General features: G+C 42.4%; 1 protein-coding gene across 1 annotated transcript in view; it reads right to left on the bottom strand.

The window, feature by feature from the left end:
- GRIA1 (glutamate ionotropic receptor AMPA type subunit 1) overlaps positions 1 to 19,206 on the bottom strand; it is a 128,950-nt gene that overhangs the window by 38,002 nt on the left and 71,742 nt on the right. The window contains exons 6-11 of the mRNA XM_074838587.1: positions 10,098 to 10,259; positions 8,768 to 8,935; positions 5,049 to 5,153; positions 2,805 to 2,915; positions 1,635 to 1,841; positions 120 to 490 (exon numbers count right to left, since the gene is read on the bottom strand). Of these exons, the coding sequence (XP_074694688.1) occupies positions 120 to 490; positions 1,635 to 1,841; positions 2,805 to 2,915; positions 5,049 to 5,153; positions 8,768 to 8,935; positions 10,098 to 10,259 (1,124 nt within the window). The remainder of the gene's footprint in view (positions 1 to 119; positions 491 to 1,634; positions 1,842 to 2,804; positions 2,916 to 5,048; positions 5,154 to 8,767; positions 8,936 to 10,097; positions 10,260 to 19,206) is intronic.

Here is a 19,206-nt window from a genome sequence, read left to right as displayed (position 1 = left end):
CACAAAACTACACTATGGTTCAGGAAGGAAAGTCAAAGAAGAACCTGTTCAGCTCCAAAGCATGCAGAAAGATTAAACCACGTGAACTGCAAGAAGACTCATTGGGGAAGACAACCCACCTTGGAGAAATATCACATCCTTGTTGCATGAAAGCTCCTAGGGAGAACCAGAGACTGTTGAATATTCCAAACTCATTTGTCTGGTCATTGGCTGGCTGGTCCCGTCCTTCCTCGAATTCCTCGGTGTGCCACTCGTAAGGGCTGAAGCGACTCACCAGGAAGAGGACAACACTCACTCCAATGTAGGCAAAAACAATGCACATCCATATTTCATAAGCCAAAGGATCCAGAAAGGAAAAAACTCCTGGTTTGGACTTCTGAGGTTTTTTTATCATGATAGAGATACCTAAGCTCATGAACGGTTTGGAAAAGTCTATAACTTCTTCTCGAACCAGAGTGATGGTTAATGGTGCCACAGCCACATCCGCCCTCTGAAAAGGGGAGACAGAAAAGAGGTTTGCATTCTCGGGATAAAATATATCTACTAACTCCAGCTTATGTTCCTTTGATCTCTGTTTACCCCTGCTATCTCAGAAGAAATCAGACAAAACCAATTTGAAAGAAATGTTAAAAAGGAGCAGCCCACAATATTGGTGGATTATTTCCATTTTATCCCTACTGATTACCAGTTCTGTTTTGAAATCACAGCATTTTCTTTTTGCAGCCACCTAGCTCTTCTTGTCTGATTTATCCACTGATGTCACAGTCTGATGCAGATGATTTTCACTAAAAGAGCTTTATCATCCAGACATCAAAAGAGGCAAGGAAAGGCCAATTGCCTGAAAAAGGATGCCAGGATGTTTACTTCCATCAGGAACTGCTTTTTGATTGCATAACTGATGCAGGAGAAGAGGAAAAATGTTCCAGTGACACTGATGTGCACTCTTCACTTATTTTGAAATCAGTCTTGAAAATGGAAAGGGAAATGCATTGAAATGGCTGTCGGCATATACTGTGGAGCTACCAGCAGGAGACAGATCATCCCTCACTCCAACACAGTGACACAGAGACTTAGGCACTGATGCTCCCTACACTAATTTCCCCTTTCACTTACAAGGGAAAATTAGACCCCTCTGGAGGATGACCTAAACACCACAGACTGGGACCTACCAGACTGAACCAGGTTTAGAAGTGTAGGGTGCAGGTGTTTATCTGAGATGATGGAAATAAGTGGCTAGACAGACAGTAGTCTAGTCCTACTGTTCACCAGTCACATGCTGAGTGTTTGAAATCTTATCCTTCTTTCATTGTGCGATTATCATGCAAATATAAAATAAAATTTGGAGATTCTACCCATGGGAAAGTTTGACCTTTCAATACTTGTTCTTGCAAAAATGAGAAGAAAAAGTAACTTGGAACTGTTGAAAGGAAACATTTTGACATTTCCATAGGCACAAAATGTGCTGTCCCTCCCTAAATTAAAATGTTTTACCTGGGCTGGTTATTTACATTATCAGAGCTGCAGTCCTCAAGACAGCTCAGGCTGATAGAAGCCAGGGCTCCTTCTTACTCCAGCTCTTGAATGTGTTCTCAAGGACCAAAAGCTAAGGACAATGGACGAGGTTGGAAACTCACCCCATAAACAAGTTCTCCCACCATGCCGTTCCACGTTTTGGTGTCGGGGTCCCGGGCTCCGTACTTCCCATCTCTGACAATCTCCAGCCTGTAGTGGTAGCCAACATGCTTTGCAATCTCAGCAGCAAGCTCCACACAGTAGCCTTCATACCTCTCATTGCCTTCAAATTGGTTGGCGTTCTTCTTGAGCATCACATATGGGTCTTCCTGGCACAGAAAAGACCAATATTGAGCCATGGTCCACATTCTAGAGACGCACATCAGGGGCTCAGATTAGAGCCCAGTGTGCAGCCTGTGGTCCCCTTGCAAAATCCTAGTTTTGCGTTCCTGTACCAAAGGGCACCGTACCAAACACACAGTGGGCTTATTTTAGAAGTATGAAGTGTCATTTTTATTGTGGCACTTTCTATTTATTCATGCAGAATCTGTGTGCAGCTTCTGCAGTGATGGACCTGAGGGGAATGGAGTGGCTGGGGGAATTTGGGCAACAAACCTTTCAGTGCAGTCCTGCAAGGGATATTTAGTGCATTTGAGCTGTGAAGTTTTAAAGGCATGTCTGCTTATGTGGGCACAGGCAGAATCAAATCTGCTGGACAGGAGAGAGCCTTAAGATGTTTAACTCAGTTTGAGTATTGTGTATTCTCTGTAGACTCACAATAAGTGTTCAACAAACAAGTTAGTAAAATTTAATGTTTCTGCAGGGTAAGCATATACAATGACACAGTACATGATACCATACATTATGGGGTACCTATTACTCCTTCATGATTATAGTGGAGATTTGTTTTTAAAGCTATGATTCAGACTCTCTGCACAATACAGCTTATCCTTCCCAAAATTACAGCCCCCATTCTGTGGGCTAAATACAAAGCACAGGTATAATGTTCCTAATTTACCTATGCTGATGCCTCTACTATCTTGTCATAATCTTTTGTATTTTCTACACTTAAGCATGAGAGCTCTTTAATACCTATTTAATTAGCCACAGCAATTTTCAGATACCTTTATGGACCCAGCAGGAAACAGTAAGTGCTGTTATTATTATTATTATTGTTATTGCTATTATAAAAATTATGTAGTACAAAGGAGGGCACATGAGGGGGAAGAGGGAGTCTGCACATCAGGGAGATGGGGGAGAAGGAGAGCTGGGATAGAAGTCACAGCACTTACTAGGATAGTTGTGACTATGTAAGTCCTGTTCTGGAGACTTGTAGACTCATTGCCACTTTGAGTATCTATGGCTGCTGGAACCAACTTCTCATCTTCATTCCAATAACCAATCTGCCGAATACAAAACCAGGATATCTCATTGATATCTCTTTATAATATTAACCAAGATATGGTAACAGGGTCATCCAAGCAGGATCAGCTCTCTCTGTATGTTCACACCCAACCAGAGATCTCCTCTCCCGATTCTTGATGTCTTTTGCGGAGGGGACCAGGAACTTCCCCGTCACACCATGCCTCCAGCCTTAAAATAACGTGCATGATACACTACAGTAGCAGAGTGCTTGTATGCACGTAAAAACATTCGGCACACAGTACTGGGGGATTCTTGCCATTCCCTACCTCATCCCTGTGCCAAGAGTTCACACTTTCCTTGTGTGACTTCTGAATATTTTTCTAATGGTGAGCATGCCTGCTGCATGTCCAGATGCTACAGGGTGATAGAATGCTATCCTGCAGCTGAAAGCCTGCATGAACACAGGACTGACTCTTAGGACATCTTGAGACAACAGGACAAAAAATCAAGTGAGAAAAAAACCCCATTCGTAGCCAATGCCGAAAAGTTTGGGGTTATGAATAAACCGAACAGTTGTAAGGGGAAGAACTCTCATGTTAAGTTGTGCTTGTTAATAATCAGGGACTTGGGCTGATCTATCACTGCTTGCAGGTGAAACAGAGTGCCACTGAATATCACTAAGAAGATCATTGTTGAGGTTATCTGCTTTGAGGGCTTGATTTTATAAGAGGTTTTCCATCACCTCATATAAGTATGAAGTTGTCTGAGCTCTGCTCATGTGAAACGAATTTCTTATCACAGTAAGTGGGAAAGGGTATTAACACAGGGCTCGACCAGGAGCCTGCTGATGGCAGCTTAGAGATCGTAACAGCTCAGGAGAAAAAAATGTACGCAGGCTTCTCATCAGTCTTCATTGCACAGACAAAAACAAAGGAGAGTGAGGAAAGAGGCTCCAAAGCTCTGTCCTAGGGCAACATAAATGGAGACACGTATGTTTGTTTTGCATCTCTAACCTGCTGGATCTAAAATACAACATACGTTATGGTAGTGATGTACATGTCTTCCAAGCAAATATAATTTCTGTCAGTAAATACACAGCAAAATCAAGATATCTAGCCATTCTGTGTCTCCTCCTCTAGATTCTCTCCAGATGCCAAATTCTTGAAGTTCAGAGCCCCAAACTGGACATAATACTGTATTTGTCCTCTTATGAATACCAAGTAGAGGAGGAAGACCACTTTGTATGCCTTCAAAATGACATTTTTATTTCTCAGTGAGAAATCTGCCTTTTTTCACTTGACTGTGGTGGATTCTGATCTCACATCGGCTGCTCTCAGGTGTAAGTATGAATTGGGGGTATGGGCTGTAATTGTGGAACTTTCATTATTTGCAGTTTTTCTTAGCTTCAAACAAGTAATTTATTTTTCAGGGGACTGAGGGGGTATTCCAGTGAATACTCCATTCCAAAATATTTAGTAGCTCTCCTTTAGCAACGGAATAACCGAGTAATTCTTTGTTCTTCAAACAGGTAGTATCTAAGGTGGGACATAAGCACATGGAGTGAGATTTTCAAAAGGTTTAGTGTTTCAAGGGCTCGGCACTCCTGAACAAGGCCAGATTTTTCAAAGTGCCTGCGATATAGAAAGGGATCAAGACTCCACAACAGCACAAATGTCTGTATAGCTGTCAGGACGTGGCTAGTGGTAAAGCTCTTGTCACTTCAAGGAGAGCAGAATTAGGTCAACATAAAGGGTTCACCTACACTGGTTAGGGTAGACAGCTTCTGCCTGGCTCTGCCTTGGCTCATACTTGAAAAAGAAAATCGGGAGAACAAAAAACAAGACACTCGTGGATCTGGGCCTGAGCCAACGTGCCCTGCCAATAGCAAGACTGAGTGGGCCAAGATTTTACTATTGTAGAAATCCCTGCCCCACAGCTGAGATGCCCTTGTTGCTCTTGATAACCCCTTCCATATGTTGTATTTTTTTAGTAATATACCATGAGTTCTCCCTAGTGCTTGGCTTTGCTTATGCAGAGAGCTGGGAATGCACTCATGATGGCTCCACATACAAGCTTTCATGAACAGAAATGTCTGTTGAGACCTAGTCACACCGTAACTCAAACACCAGGCTGATGCCTGACACAGGATCTCAGGTGACTCTCTACTTTACCTTTCTGATTCCATCATGTTTCATCTCAATCACATGGAGGGTGTAGTTGGTCCGTCGTCCCTTCTCGTTAAACTGAACGTTGCCAGACAATCCTTCAAAACGGACCTTAAAGACACAAATATCAATGAGGAGAGCAAATTGTTCAGCATCCCATGTCTTGGTGATTTGGCAGTAGTAAGAGGTAAGGGGAGGAAGGATGGAGAGTGCAGTCATGTCTCAGATGTATGCAGGGGAGACAGAACATCTACTTGACACTGGGCTTTAGCTTAGGTTCACTCTCTATGTGCCTGGGCACGTGCACAGCTTTTCTCTCAACTTACCCTTTCTTTTACAAATCCTTCCTCTTAAACTTAGTGGTCTATTACTGAGATCAGAGATGCATAAGAGCTAGATCACGTGTGTGAGCCCATCACCTCTTGGGATGTGACAGTAAGATAAATCAGCTCAGAACTCCTTGGGTTTTGTGCTTGTTCATGTTTTCTAAATCTGACCTGGAGTCAGGATTTGGTAAAGAATTTGTCAGTCCAAATCAGGAACTGCATTTGGAGAAAATATGAAACCATGGCCAAAGCTCCCAGCTGCTGCCTTTTGATAGAGAGTTTATTCAGTTAACAAGCAAATTTAATTACCTCTGCACCAGCCTAATAAAACCTGACAATTTAGTATTGTAAATGAGATTAGCATAGGAAACTTTGGATCATAAAATCTCTGCTGATAACACCGCTGAGCTGAAGAGCGTTGTTCACATCACATCCCATGTCCTGAACTTCCCCTCTCAGTGTGACCATTTGACTTGTTGCAAAAGTTCCCAGCCTGGCATGGAGAAGGGTTTCTAACTGGAGTCACATACAGTGTGTGGGGACTGGGCAGTTGGGACCAGGAACATGGGAAAATGAGTGCAAGTTTGGGTTGCCATGGAGGCCATGTGGGGAAGTACTCACACCACCAGATTTATTGGGAATTAATGGTTTGTTCTCAGCCTTCCCACTTGCTTTGGACAAATCTGTTGTCCCTGCAACCAAAGTCTTCCCACATGCAAAATGGAACAGGTATTTACTGCCTTTTTAAGTGCTCTGAGATCCTTGGATCACCCATAGTGAAGAAATGAGGATATGTCATTATGGAAGAAATCTGTTGTTAAGCTGCTTAAACTGTGTTTGTTTTCCAGCTATTATCACAAAGGTTTGCCATGAAAATGAACATCTGCCAGTATTTTCTGAAGCTCCTTCAAGTCAAGAGGTATTCCTGGTGACATTTGGAGAAACATGTTTTTCCCTTCTCACAAGACACAACATGCCCATAAAAGATAGATGCACTAGAAAAGCACCATTGTCTTAAACACTCCCGTGCCTGCTTTTTCATGCCTCCCCTTCGGTTTTATTTTCAGTTCCTGGATGATTCTGAAGCTCAGGTCATGGGTGCTCATGCTTTGTAGCTTTATACACACTAAAAGGCAGGTGTACAGCACCAATTTCTCCTATCTGAATGAATGAGATCTTCATCCTGTGAGATCCATGTAGCATTGAAATGGCAAAAGGGGTCTATCTCATCCATCCTGGAGGCTGCAGCACAACTCTTCCATCATTTAACACCCTCTGAGACCCCCTGAATCATTACAAAATATAGTGAGGACTGATTTCAATAGTGTTAAACACCAGTAAAGTCAGCTGGAGGCAAGGAGCATTTAACCACATTTGTGTATAAGTCATGGCATGTGGTTTTTTTGCTGTGAAAGCTGGTGGAGGATGCTGTTGTGGTCTTCTGGTTTACAGGGTTAGTCAGCAGTTAGGGACTAGCTACCTGCTTACTACATGTGGTAACCAAACAATGTTAACAAAAAAATCTGTCAAAAATTATCATAATCTTTTCAAAGTACAACTGAAACCTCTATATATTGGTTTAAAGTGATATTTTGTGAGCATTTTCCTGGAAAAAAAGTAATTCTCTTTAATAAAAGCACACATCATCCTGAAACATGTTACACTTGTTTCTGAAAAATTGCAGAATGTTTCAAATTACTTTTCATCTTTGATCCTGCCATCCATGACTCCTTCCTACACTAAACAGAAATAAGGCAATTTGGAAGCTTATTCCAGACATTTGAGTAGAAATAAGTAGAGAAATTTTTTGTTTTTAAACAGCTTATAAAATTTTAGGCATTAGCAAATGGGAGGTAAAGAGAAAGCACACTGTGAATAGCTCTAAGAATTGCCCTAATTGTGAATCTTTACAGAAAGGATAACTCAAACCTTCAATCTAATGATAAATTCTATTTCCATCTGCCTCTTTCTTGCTACAATACTAAATGCTAGATGATTATTCAATTCATAGTTAAAATTTTCCTAGGAGACTTCTTCCCTTGCATGTTTCAGAACCTTTTATTTTGACCATCACAACTGAACTGGTCAAATCTTTCGAAAACTGCAGTTTTTCAAAGGTAAAGAAACAACGTTTGCAAATAGCTCTTCATGTTCTTTGCCCAAAATCACTACAGTTGAAAAACTAAGAGTTTTAAAATTGTTTTAGTGAAGAGATGAGGAAACTTCAGAGATTTTCCAACACACACAAAATTGTATGTTCTAGCCAAGTCTAATTTTGATATCCTATTCTCATAAATTGAATAAAGGAAAATGCTTGAGAACTCACTGCTCATCAGAAGACTTCCAAGTATTTCTTGTTTATTAGGTAACCGATCTCCCTAATGCATCAAGGAGGCTGATTTTATTATAAGGGTTTGGAGAAGCTATGACAGTGATTTGCCCAAGGTCATACACAAAGTCAATGACAGGCTTGGGAACAAATTGAATCCAGGCAATAAAATCAGATGCAAGGTTTGGTTTTAAAGGAATTGTTGTTTACTAATAAGCCAAAAGCAAATCAAAACAAAATACTTGGGGAAATTTACACATGATGCAAGTTAACCAAATTAACTTTGTTCTTCCTGCCTTCTCACAGTTAAGGAAAGAAGATGGGATAAGCTATATTTGGATAATACTGAACTAGAAGTATTTGCAAAGGATCCATCTATTTTTGTCTGAGAAAAGACAAATGCTAGAAATGACTGTTAGTCTTGAAATTTAATGAAATTTTAAATTATTCTACCTTTCTAAGTCTTTGATAAAAGCGTATTGTTTTTCTCTCCCTCTGTAAGTTTCATGTAGTATTTTTGTTTATCTGAAAATCTAGTTTTATGCAGGATGAAAAAGCAAGATTATCAGATATCTAAATGGCAGTTATTAAGACTTTTACGAATCCTCACAGTATGAAACAAGCTATAATCTGGGCTTTGAGAACATTTTGATGACAGTCAACACATAAGGCAAAATTCACACGGTTTCAGGCTTCATTAACAGTCTGGAGCTGAAGCCGAAGCACAACAAGTTGAAGGAGCTTCAAAAAAATATGGTCTGAGCAGGTCTCTCTCTTGGGAAGGGGAAGATAAAAATAGGGACCCAGGATTTTATGGGATAATATTTTGGCTTTTCCATCTCAGAACTCCAACAGAAATTAGAGAAGGCAAGGACACATCAGGTGGTACTAGAAGCAGTTTGCTGGATGCACCCCTGAACTCTTCAGGAGACCTGGCTCTAGTCTGGAAGAATCAGCTCCTCATCCTGAGCGAGTCGTTTGAGCGTTTCTGCTGCTAATCACCTCTCTTCCCCCACCCACAGGCTATGCTCAGCTGCCCTTGCAGGGCACACATTGGTTGGGTTTCGAACCTGCTGCAGTGCTCTCTGGATGTCGATGCCTTGTCCCCAGGGCACGGCAGGGTTGGCAAGGCAGTCCCCAGCATTGCCCCGACGGGAGATGTCAATCCGCTGCCTCCGCAGGTTCTGAAATGCTTCGGCCATCACTCGGACCCCATCATATGTTAGAGCCGACGTGTACTAGAAAGAGAAGAGGAGTAGTATGTTGCCTGTTAGGGTGAGCTGACCTTGGGCATGCTACACAGGTTCACCTCATGGCAACTTTTCAGACGCTTTGCCCTATTTTCATCCTTCCATCTATGAAGTCCTCTTTCTCCCTGTAATCACTACTGTCCTGTTGACTCATGAAAGTTGGTGTCTTCTCTCCCAGAGGATGGGAGAGTGAAGGAGAAGCTCCTGATGCAGAGCTAAGGATGGCTCTGCTTTTCCTTTCGCTCTTCTAGCCCAGCTTCCTTCAGATGGAACTCCCTGAAGAGGACTCGGCCTTAAAAACATTCACCTGTTACCTAAGTCTTTCTGTTTAATCAGAATCATTAACCTGAACTTTTAAGGAATATGTTATACAGTGTACATGTGAGATATGCAAAATCAAATAACAGATGACCCTTTCTGGTCACAGGTGGAGGCCAGAAAACTCTACTTCAATGCACAAAAGATCTGCAAAAGATGAGTTTATTCAAGCACAAACTTGTACAGAAACTAGAGTAAAATACCAGCATGAATGGTGAAAGGCGTTAATTCCTTTTCCTACAATCACCTACTGATTTATTTGTTTGCAACTTTTTCAAACTAATACTTCCAACGTTGACATTTCTATTGCTGAGTGTTTGTCACAAGTGTATTTGTTTTCAAATGTCAGATAGAAAAAAAACCAACCTCCCCCCCTCTCCACCCCTTGACGGCTTCAGGGTCTTCTGTGTTAGGAATTAAAATATATTTCCCCTCTGCTGTACACACTGATTTGAAATGCTCAGAAAGAACATCTGGAAAGACTTTATTATCACTGGATATGTAGTAAACAAGTCAAAGGTTAAGGAGTTAATAAGGCTTTTTCTTTTTTATATACTGAACAGTATGAGATGTTTAATCCTTGGCTTTGAAGAGGGTAAAAACTGAGAGACTGTGTGAATACACTAACTTGTGTATTTCTTAGCAGGCAGCAACTCCTGCCTAGTAAAATTTAGACATTGTTGAAGCACCTGGAACAGACAATGTTCATCATTATATTAAGTGGCAGGTTTTCAGAGTGAGATTAAAGAGCCCTGTGCAATCACAAAGAAGTGAGCATAGCTTGAAATGAGCCAGATGGACCCTAAATTAAATGGTTTTTTATACCACTTGCCTTTGGCCTCTTCCAGTCCACACGAGGATGCTCCCTAGCATCATTATTCCTCCACTGCTGCATGATCCTGGCAGGAACAGCATCCGTGTAATTCACCAACTGGAAGCCAGTTACATTGGCTCCGCTCTCCTTGAATTTGGTCAGGTCAATATCCATGAATCCCTAGTACAGGAGAGAAACAGGGGAAGCTCATCAGAGGAACACATCTCTGGGTGGGTAAGAAGAATCCTGCCTATCTATGGCAACCAGCTTAGGACAAATCTTTTCCCTCTGTAAGGTAAGGTCCAAGTCAAGAGAGACAACACAACCACATGGTGAACTTGCCTTTCTCACAGGCTCTCAGCTGGACGTATCCTGCAGTTTCCACCCAAGGAGACAAATAGTCATAGTAATAATTCACTTGCAAGAAAGCTAGCAGAATAACAGAAAAATATATCCCAAATAACATTGGATGAAAATAACGAAATTCTCTAAATGCATTAGAAAGAATTGTTCACCCAGCTCTAACTTTTATGCATTCAGTCATCAATGGAGAGGCTACTTCCTTTCAAGGCACAATTTGTAAGGAAAAACAAATCTTGAACAATGAACTTTCAGCAGATCAAGAAGTGGTTGGTCAGCTTGTCAAAGGAGTCTGCCTATTAGAAAAGCCAGCTTGTATGATTTGCTAATTTGGGAGAAAAAAGAGTATGTTTTCGGACTTCAGCTTACTAATGAAATACATTTCTTTCATTTCTTTATTGTTCTTCCCTACCTCTTGCCCACTGCATGTAATGAACACAAGTGGACAAATACACATGTGAATCAGGGTGGCATTGTAGAATTAGTCACTCCCGTTGAGTCAGAGGCGAGATACACTGCAAGCCATATGGAGGAGAGGTCATGTTTTGGTCTCCCAGCTTTGATCCTATCTCTTCAGCACTGCTGTTATGCAAAACTGTTTGCTGTGTCTCCTTGCACAAAACAGCTGCTTGAAGAGAGACTCTGCCTTCCTGCTTGGGCTGCTGTGTGTGGGAAAGACTAAAGTTTGGTGGTTTTTCTTTTGGAATATAAGCACAAGAGATGTAGTCAATTACTTTCCCTAGTACCATTAGCAACCCTAATGCATGAGGGAAAATGAACAAGGGGACTATGCACAATGCAATCACTTGGGCAACAGAAGAGCTTGTTTGAGCTCTGCTATCTCTCTGCCCTCCACCATGTACTGCTGGTACATGTTCTCTGCAGACACCTTCTCAGTCTACCACTGGGTTCCTCTCCCCTGCTTGCTCTCAAACATATGATGATAGTGTCAGTTAAAAAAGCCAAGTGACATTATTCCCATGAGACACTGGTCAGGTTCCTAAAATGGTGCTCTCTGTGCACAGGCTGGGGGAACTAATTAGCTTATTAGCTTCAAGGTCAGGATCAAGCCATTAGATAGAAACCTGCTTTGGGAACAGACAGCTTGCAAGGAGAAGACTAAATTGCCCTCTGACATCAGCATCAGACTGAGGGAGTGACTCAAAAATGTCTTTAAAGACTTTCACACTTTTTCTTCCGGCTTTTTATAAGCAATTTGGCATTCACTTAGAAGGTTGAGGATTGGATATAGGTGTACAGATGCTCTAAATAGATGATTTGTTTTGCTTCAAGGTGCAGTGATTTAGGTTTAAAAAAAAAAAAAAGTGATATTTTGTATACGTATTCCTCAGAATGCTGGTTAATCCTACATCAATCTTGTTTGTAATTGCTAGCGTAGGGGTTTCAGAAAGCCAGAGCTGTGATTAATGAATAGGAAATGCAGCAGGATAATTGTCCCTGACATCTTAATGCATTTCAGGCCAAGTGTTTTTTGACACGCAGAGCTCCTAAGGTTCTGTAAGAGGGACCTTGCAGGTTGCCAACTGGTTATTCATGGCTAGGACCAAATTACACTGACATTTTGCTCCTGGGAGATACTCAGGGGAAAAAGATCTGTCAAAAGCAACTACCACACAGAAACTTGAAGTTTGTGCCACCAGCTCCTCCTTGGAAGGCCTACAAAGGCAAAAAGAAAAGTCCAAGTTCACAACAGAGTATGAGTAAGAGGTCTGGTGTCTTTAGCCCCCTCAACAAGCAGATTTAAGTAGGAAAAGTCAAAAGAAAGATTATGACACCAGTGACGAGACAGCAGCAGTTGAAAACACTTTCACTGTTTTCCCCAAACCATTCCGAAACTGAAGCACTGGGATTCACCTTATATAAAATTTTAAAATAATCTGAATAGACAAAAGGAACTGTTTCTTCCTGAAGATTGTACTAATTTTTCCTCACTGATTTTTGGCAAAATTCAGGTCCTTTAAAAAGTATGGAGACTTCTGAAGATTTTGCAATTGTTTAAGGCAGCTGGGACCATAGAGAACATCATTAACCTTGAATATGTCTGCATTTCAACTGTTATCAACTGCTGAAATAACTGGTTTCACCTGTTATCCCTCCTTCACATGCCTCAGTACAAGGTCAGTATAGGAACAGTCCTAATTACAAAGTCATTTTAATCACTGCACCACTGAAAACTGCTCAAGAGCAGGTCTGGGTGACATGACAACCAATGAACTGGGAATATTAGAGGGCAAATATTTTAGAAAATAATTCCCTGAGGAGGTGAATTCTTGCTGGCTAACATATAAACAAGAATATATCAAATATTATGCAAACTGTCTCTTGAAAATGTTTCTGTTGACAAAATGGCATCAGGAATTAACTATGTTTATCTGTCTTTCTGGAGTATCAGTCAGTGCTTGTAGGAAACAGGAAAACAGGAGAATTACAATATTCGCAAGTAGAGAAGTCATCAATCATCTGTCACCTTGTACTAACTATAGCCCCATGTTGTTAAAAAAAAAAAGGGACCTTTTATTTAGTTTTCAATTGGTGTTATTTGGAAAATAGAAAATAAATTTTAAAAAAATTACTAAGAAAAGACTGCAACCCACTACTGAGGGGCAGCAGACATGCTTTTGCAGCAATATGCTTAGTATCAATCAGTTTCTGAAAGAACGAGCACAGAAATGCTTCCCTTTGTCATCCAATCAAGTACAGGAAGAAGTGAACAGTGCTGGAACGATGTACTCCATGGCACCTCAGTGGCCAAAACCATTTCAAATGTTTGCCAGTGAATACTAGAGAAAGCTCACTTTGCAGCCACATCTGGAGCGCAGTGGGCTGTTGAGGGAAATGAGCTGAGCCCCTGGAATCTGGTGGTATGTGACTTTCTTCAGGCTCTTTAGACCTGAACCATTTGGGACGTATCTGTTGGACACGCAGGTATCTGGCTTCCCCTCTCCAGGCAGCACTGCCAGTGCCCTGGGGAGGAAGAAAAGGAATACAGGAACTCACGCTCCAGCCCATGCACCGTGCCAGCACGCCTGGCAACGCAAGCAGAGCAGGATCCAGAGGCTACACGGAGCTCCCCAGGGCCCCAGACAGGGTCACTGCCCAGGATGTAGGTACTCCGGGGGAGACAACTCTTCTGCCTGCACAGTTCTCTGGGAACCATCAAAACCAGGCTGGAAGGGACATCACATCAGCCAGCCCACCCCCTGCCCTACAGCAGGATTAGCTGTCCCTTCGATTTAAATTCACTTTGCAAAATCATCTCAGCAAACCAGAGAATACGGCCTCCTGCCTTGCGTATGCCTGAAAAATGCCTGGCTTTCTCTGAATGCCATCGAATTAGCAGGCTGACAATAAACCATAAAAATCTGGACCCATCCGCACTGATGGGCTGAGACAGCCTCCCTCCTCCACGCCTGGTCTGACTCACAGCATCAGCACACAGTTCGAGCAACAGCCAGGCTCAGTTCAAAGGAGGAAACTTGCTCTTTAGCCCATACCACGGGCTCTTCTCTCTGCATTAATGAGCCTCACAAAGTGATTACATGCAGAAATCCTGCTGCTAGTAAATAATATGGGCAGCTGTTACAGACCTTCATGCCTCCAAATAGAAAACAAAACGGTACTGGGAAGGGTTTTTTCCTCATTGTGTTTTCCTTGCTGCATCTGTTCTTTATGCTGTTCTTAAACTACAAACATTTTTCAGCCAAAGGTTGTTTTACTGTCCCATTCGCTGCCTTAGTTGCTGGGAGAGGTGTCAGCAAGTCACACATTTATATTCCTCTCCACTGCTTGTGGGCTCAGTCATCAAAGGAAATGCATAATGCAGGAAGACTGATGACTTGAAAAGGGCCTCATGAATCCATCTTGATTAACTGGTCCACGAAGGATCTGCCTTTCAAAGAAAGTCCCCCAGAAATGAGCCAGCTCCTTATTTATACCCTGAACACCATGAGGAGTCAAGACATTGAGTGGGCAGTGCAGACGGCTGTCAGATGGCGTAGGGAAAGCCTCGTTCCTTCATGCATGACCCTCCTCAAATCTGCCAGCACCACTTATTTCCCTGCATCTCTCCTTTCACTCTCGTATTTCACTGCCTCACCATCCTGAACTTCTGCCTTCTCTCCGCACACTGAGGACACTGGGTGACACTGCTCCTTCTGGGACATCATCCCAGCTCACAGGAATGCCACAGACAGCAGCAGCCTCACCTCCGTACCAAGACATCAACAGACAGCTGGCCATTTCCCCACACCTTCAAATTCTCTCTGTATTTCACTAAATTGGTATTAACTGCTGGCACTTTCCCTGCAGGATGCCTCCTGCAGTATAATCTTGCCTTTGAAGCTGCGGTAACAGGCAGCAAGGGCTGAGCTCTGGGCAGGCTGCAGCTCGTCATCTTATAAACCTCCCCACAGCCCAGCTGCAGCACAGCTTAAAATCTCCATGCCTTTGCTCCAAGTCTCGGCTTTTTCTGAGAGAAAGGACATTAGAGAGTCTCCTTGAAGACTGCCACATTTCTGAGAAACACTGTTGTTTTCTCTCCTCCTTCTGCAACTTCTGATGCCTCCAGATCTCCCTGAGACTGGCAAAGCTCATCTTTGAATGAGATGGAAAATGTCCTTTTCTCTTGAATTGCTTGGAGGAGACTTGTTGACTGAACCTAATCTAACACAGTCCCCTCACCCCAGGAATGAGTGTTAGGGTTTTTTATTCCCTTTCTATCTGGGATGAAGAAGCTGGATTGGTTTTTTTGTTTGTTTTTTTTTTTTTTTGTTTGTTTGTTTTTGGTTTTTTTTAACAAGTTGCACACTGAAATATTCCTTTTTGAACAAAAAGCATTTAAGCAATTCACCCTGAGCTTGGGTGGGTGCCACAGAAACCTGTGGCAGCATTGGAAAACTGGCCCAGGTCTCTTTAGATGCTATCCATGTACGGCTTGCAATGCCAGACTGCTTCCTCCTAGCAGATCTTATGATTATAAGAAACTTTGCAAAGCAAAACAATAGCTTCTGAATGGCTGTAGATCAGCTGAGAGAATGTGAAGTGTCTCCTGTCACTCCAAGGTAAGCTGGTGTCTTTCTGCAGGGAGCAAGAAGTTGAGTGTTTCCAGACGGAGCATCCCTAATATACCAAATTATCTTTGAGCTTGAATTCTCCAGTGAAGAATCATTCCTCACTCCCATCACTTTGTATTAATAAGGAGGGTACATCAAAAAAGAGCCCATCTGCTCAAGTGTTGTTCCAGCATGCCTTCCAACAGGAGAGGCCTTCTCTTCTGCAGAATTATTAATGTGTCAAATCTCATTGTGGCAGCAAAACATGTGAGTCCTCTCTGCACCATAGGAGTAAGTGAGAAGGAAGGAAAATGAAAGATAGGAGGAGGGGGCACTATGAGACAGTGTCCCAATCCTGCAGTTTGATGAGTCTGTTTTGTCCTGGTCTATTGATGCAAAGCAAACCAAGTCAAGTGAGAATCCAGACTTCAAGGACACGGGCTGTAGACGACCAGTAACTTTTCTTTGGTACTGCTCTACAGATTTTCTTTGTGATACTATTTATACCAGCCCTATCCTGCTGCTGCAGCACATTCTGGACATAAATGATCATACACATCTTGTTGGAAAGCTCAGTCCAGACAGAGGGACAGATGCTCTAGGTGGATGTTTGTGCTTTAGAGAGCTTTCAGAGCAGAAACTGATTTAAAGGTTTGGGAAACATGCCGTGTAGTGACAGATGCCAGGACTTCAATCAAAGATATGATTAAGGGACGACCTGATCACAGTTTACAAGGACCAAAACAGCAGTAATGGAATATTTGGTCTAGCAAACAGAAGCATAAATCTGATGGAGGATGCTGAAGCTAGGCAAGTTTTGACAAGAAAAAAGCACCGATGAAGTCACCATGAGGAAGATGCTACGGATTTACACGTCACCCCTTGTCAGTTGAGCCAGGGTAATGGATTAGGAGGCTGCAAATGGCTGAGGAAACCTGTTAGTTTAACACTCTTTTGCTGAGATTTAAGCAAACACATTTTTCCTTCCAAAGGCTGTAATATAATCTGTCAGTTATTCACCTGATGCACAGTGATTTTTTTAAGCCACAGTAAGTCACTCATGCTTTTGAGCCCTCATTAGCTACTGCAAAAATCCTTCCAAGGCTGCAGTTCATATTCTGCCATGTGGGCAATTTTTGTATCAAAACCAGATGATTTTCTTTTACATGAGACACTCTAATTCAAGCAAAAATTAATTCAGGGCACTGCTGTGTCTTTTACTATCAGTAATTCAGATGTGATAATGTTATAAGGGTTTCTTCTGCTTGATAACCTTTGAATCAGGATAGAAAATCTGTTTGGAAGTGAAATGCAGACCTCAGAAATTTCACTGATATATTGTATTGTCTTCCTCTGCCTGGAAAACCAAGTCTCTTCTCATGAGCCTACTTGCGCCAACCTCTCAGAAAGAGGAAAGGTCTAACGGACATAATTTTAGAAACCTAAAAATAACTTAGGACATCTCTTTCCAACATAAAAATATGATTTTTGCAAGACCAGGCATCCTGAGATCTTACTAGGACAATAAGGTGATGCTGTACACATCCTTTTGGAAACCCCTACAAAAGAGAGATTCCCATCAGCTAGTGATGCAAACCTGAGTATTGCTGACCTTGTTTGTACCTTCAGTCAGCAATACTTCAGGGAGCAGGAGACAGCATTGAGAACTGAGGGTGATTAAAATAAACATGGCAGCTTTCAAGATGATGGGGGACTGAGAACCGCAACATTTTAGCTCCAGGCAAGCTGAATCAGGGGCTCAGTGCAGGAAGCGGAGCCATCGGCATGTCACACTTGTGCTGTGGCAAATACCAGCTTCTTGCACCAGGCTCGGACCCAGCATGCGCACAGCAGACCCTCCCCACGCAGCCCCAGCACATGCTGCAGGATGGACACATGCTACATTGCTTTAGGGGAGCTGATTTCTGCCCTGTGCTGGGGGAACTTTGCTCCCCAGGGGTGTGGACATCCATTTCAACAGCCAATTCAGGAGGGTACCCCTTCTTGGCTGTCTGCACCAGCTGTTGGTCTCAGGTCACTGTATCTCACCCCTTGTAGTGTAGAAGTTCTCCCTTCCATTTTTGGGGGGAAAAAGTCAAAGAGGCCCTATTTAAACTACAAGTGAACTGAATCAAACCAGCACATTTTGCCTGACTCCTGCACAAGCCACTGTGCTGGCAAAGCTGCTGTGCTGGTAACCTCCAAACCTACCACAACCACTTGCAAAGTGAAACTCTGTCCGTGTCCTAACTCAGCACTGACAGATGCTGATGGAAAATGGCACAGGAAAAAATGCTTAACTCTGCTAATCAACTCTGTTTTATCTTTACCTTTCCCTGCTACCCTGAGCATCAGCAATCTCATACACTTATTTATTCAACTTCAAATGAAAGCATTTGCTAGAAGAACAACCTGGACTAATGCACCAGGAAAGAAAAAAAGGCTAAAACACTGTATGTGGCAGCTGTCTTTCACAGTTTTCTTTTAAAGACAGGTCACACGAATGTGACTTATTTTAAGATAAAGATTTTCCTGTGCCCAAGAGAGCTGATGTTCTCCCACTACTGACAGTAGTCAGCCTACATCCCTGGTGTAGGACAAACAGCTACATGAAGCCAAGGTTATGGGGAAAAAACTTGTTACATCAAAAGAAAGGAATCCCAGAAGTTTCTAAGCTTGTTCCTCTGATAGTATTGACTGTATTTTTTCTCTTTGTGGTTGCTAGACTGATGCTCTCAAAGACTGAGAACAAAGCTTAGAAAAATAAGACTCACAAAAACAAACACTTCTTAAAATTGCCAGACCTCTTTGAGTTCCAAAAAGAAAAATAGAGAGACAGAGAGAGGGAGAGATATGATTGTAACCCCCCCAGTGCCAGTACACCTGACAAATATCCAGGCTGGCAGCTGGTAAAAGCCAATTGGGGTAACTCTAATGGGTACTGGTCAAGGGATCACGTTTTCATGAGTTTGCAAAAGCTACAGATGGTGCCAAATTTGCCTCAAGGAGAGGCAGGGATGCCCACAGGAACCTTTCCCCTGGCAGTGATGTTGCAGACAGACCTTTGTGGGACGGGCAGGGCTGAGCAGAAAAGACAGGTTGTGTCTTTAATAGGCATAGCAGATTTGGAGAAGGATATTTGCCCATGGCCTAAGGTGCAGAATGGTTTCATTTTGTTTGTGAACGCAGAAATATTGTCTCACCTTGGCAACAGCAATTTCACTAAAAAAGCAAGCTGTTCCTGCTAGGAAATACTAGCTTTCATTTGCTGCTACTTGTCAGATTCTGCTTGGTGCTTTACTACAGCTCACCCGACAGCAACCGCTGGGCAAACAAGCAGTGATTAATGCAAGCTAGTTCCTCTTTGTTCATGAATTGTCTGTGACCAGACAGGGAATTTCTCTGTGTTCAAAATGTGCCCATGGATGACTTTTGTAGGCCTTATTCAGCCTGCGCACTGCCTTGCAAACTCACTTGTTCTGCATTCCTGATGTAACACCAGTTTGGAGCTGCTGTAACTGGGCAGCAGTATGCTGCTGCTTGTTTTTTGGTTGAATATAGCTCTGAACAAGCATATAGCCAAAATTAAGAATTTCAGTGGGGTTATCCATAAATATTTCCCAGTTTTTGCTTCCAGTGTGTCATTTCCATAACTGTTTCCCCATGGGAAAGGGCCCAAGAAGGTTAGGCAGTGT

Source organism: Strix aluco, chromosome 13, assembly GCF_031877795.1.
Source record: "Strix aluco isolate bStrAlu1 chromosome 13, bStrAlu1.hap1, whole genome shotgun sequence".
NCBI lineage: Eukaryota > Metazoa > Chordata > Aves > Strigiformes > Strigidae > Strix > Strix aluco.
This window is presented reverse-complemented; position numbering and strand designations above follow the sequence as displayed.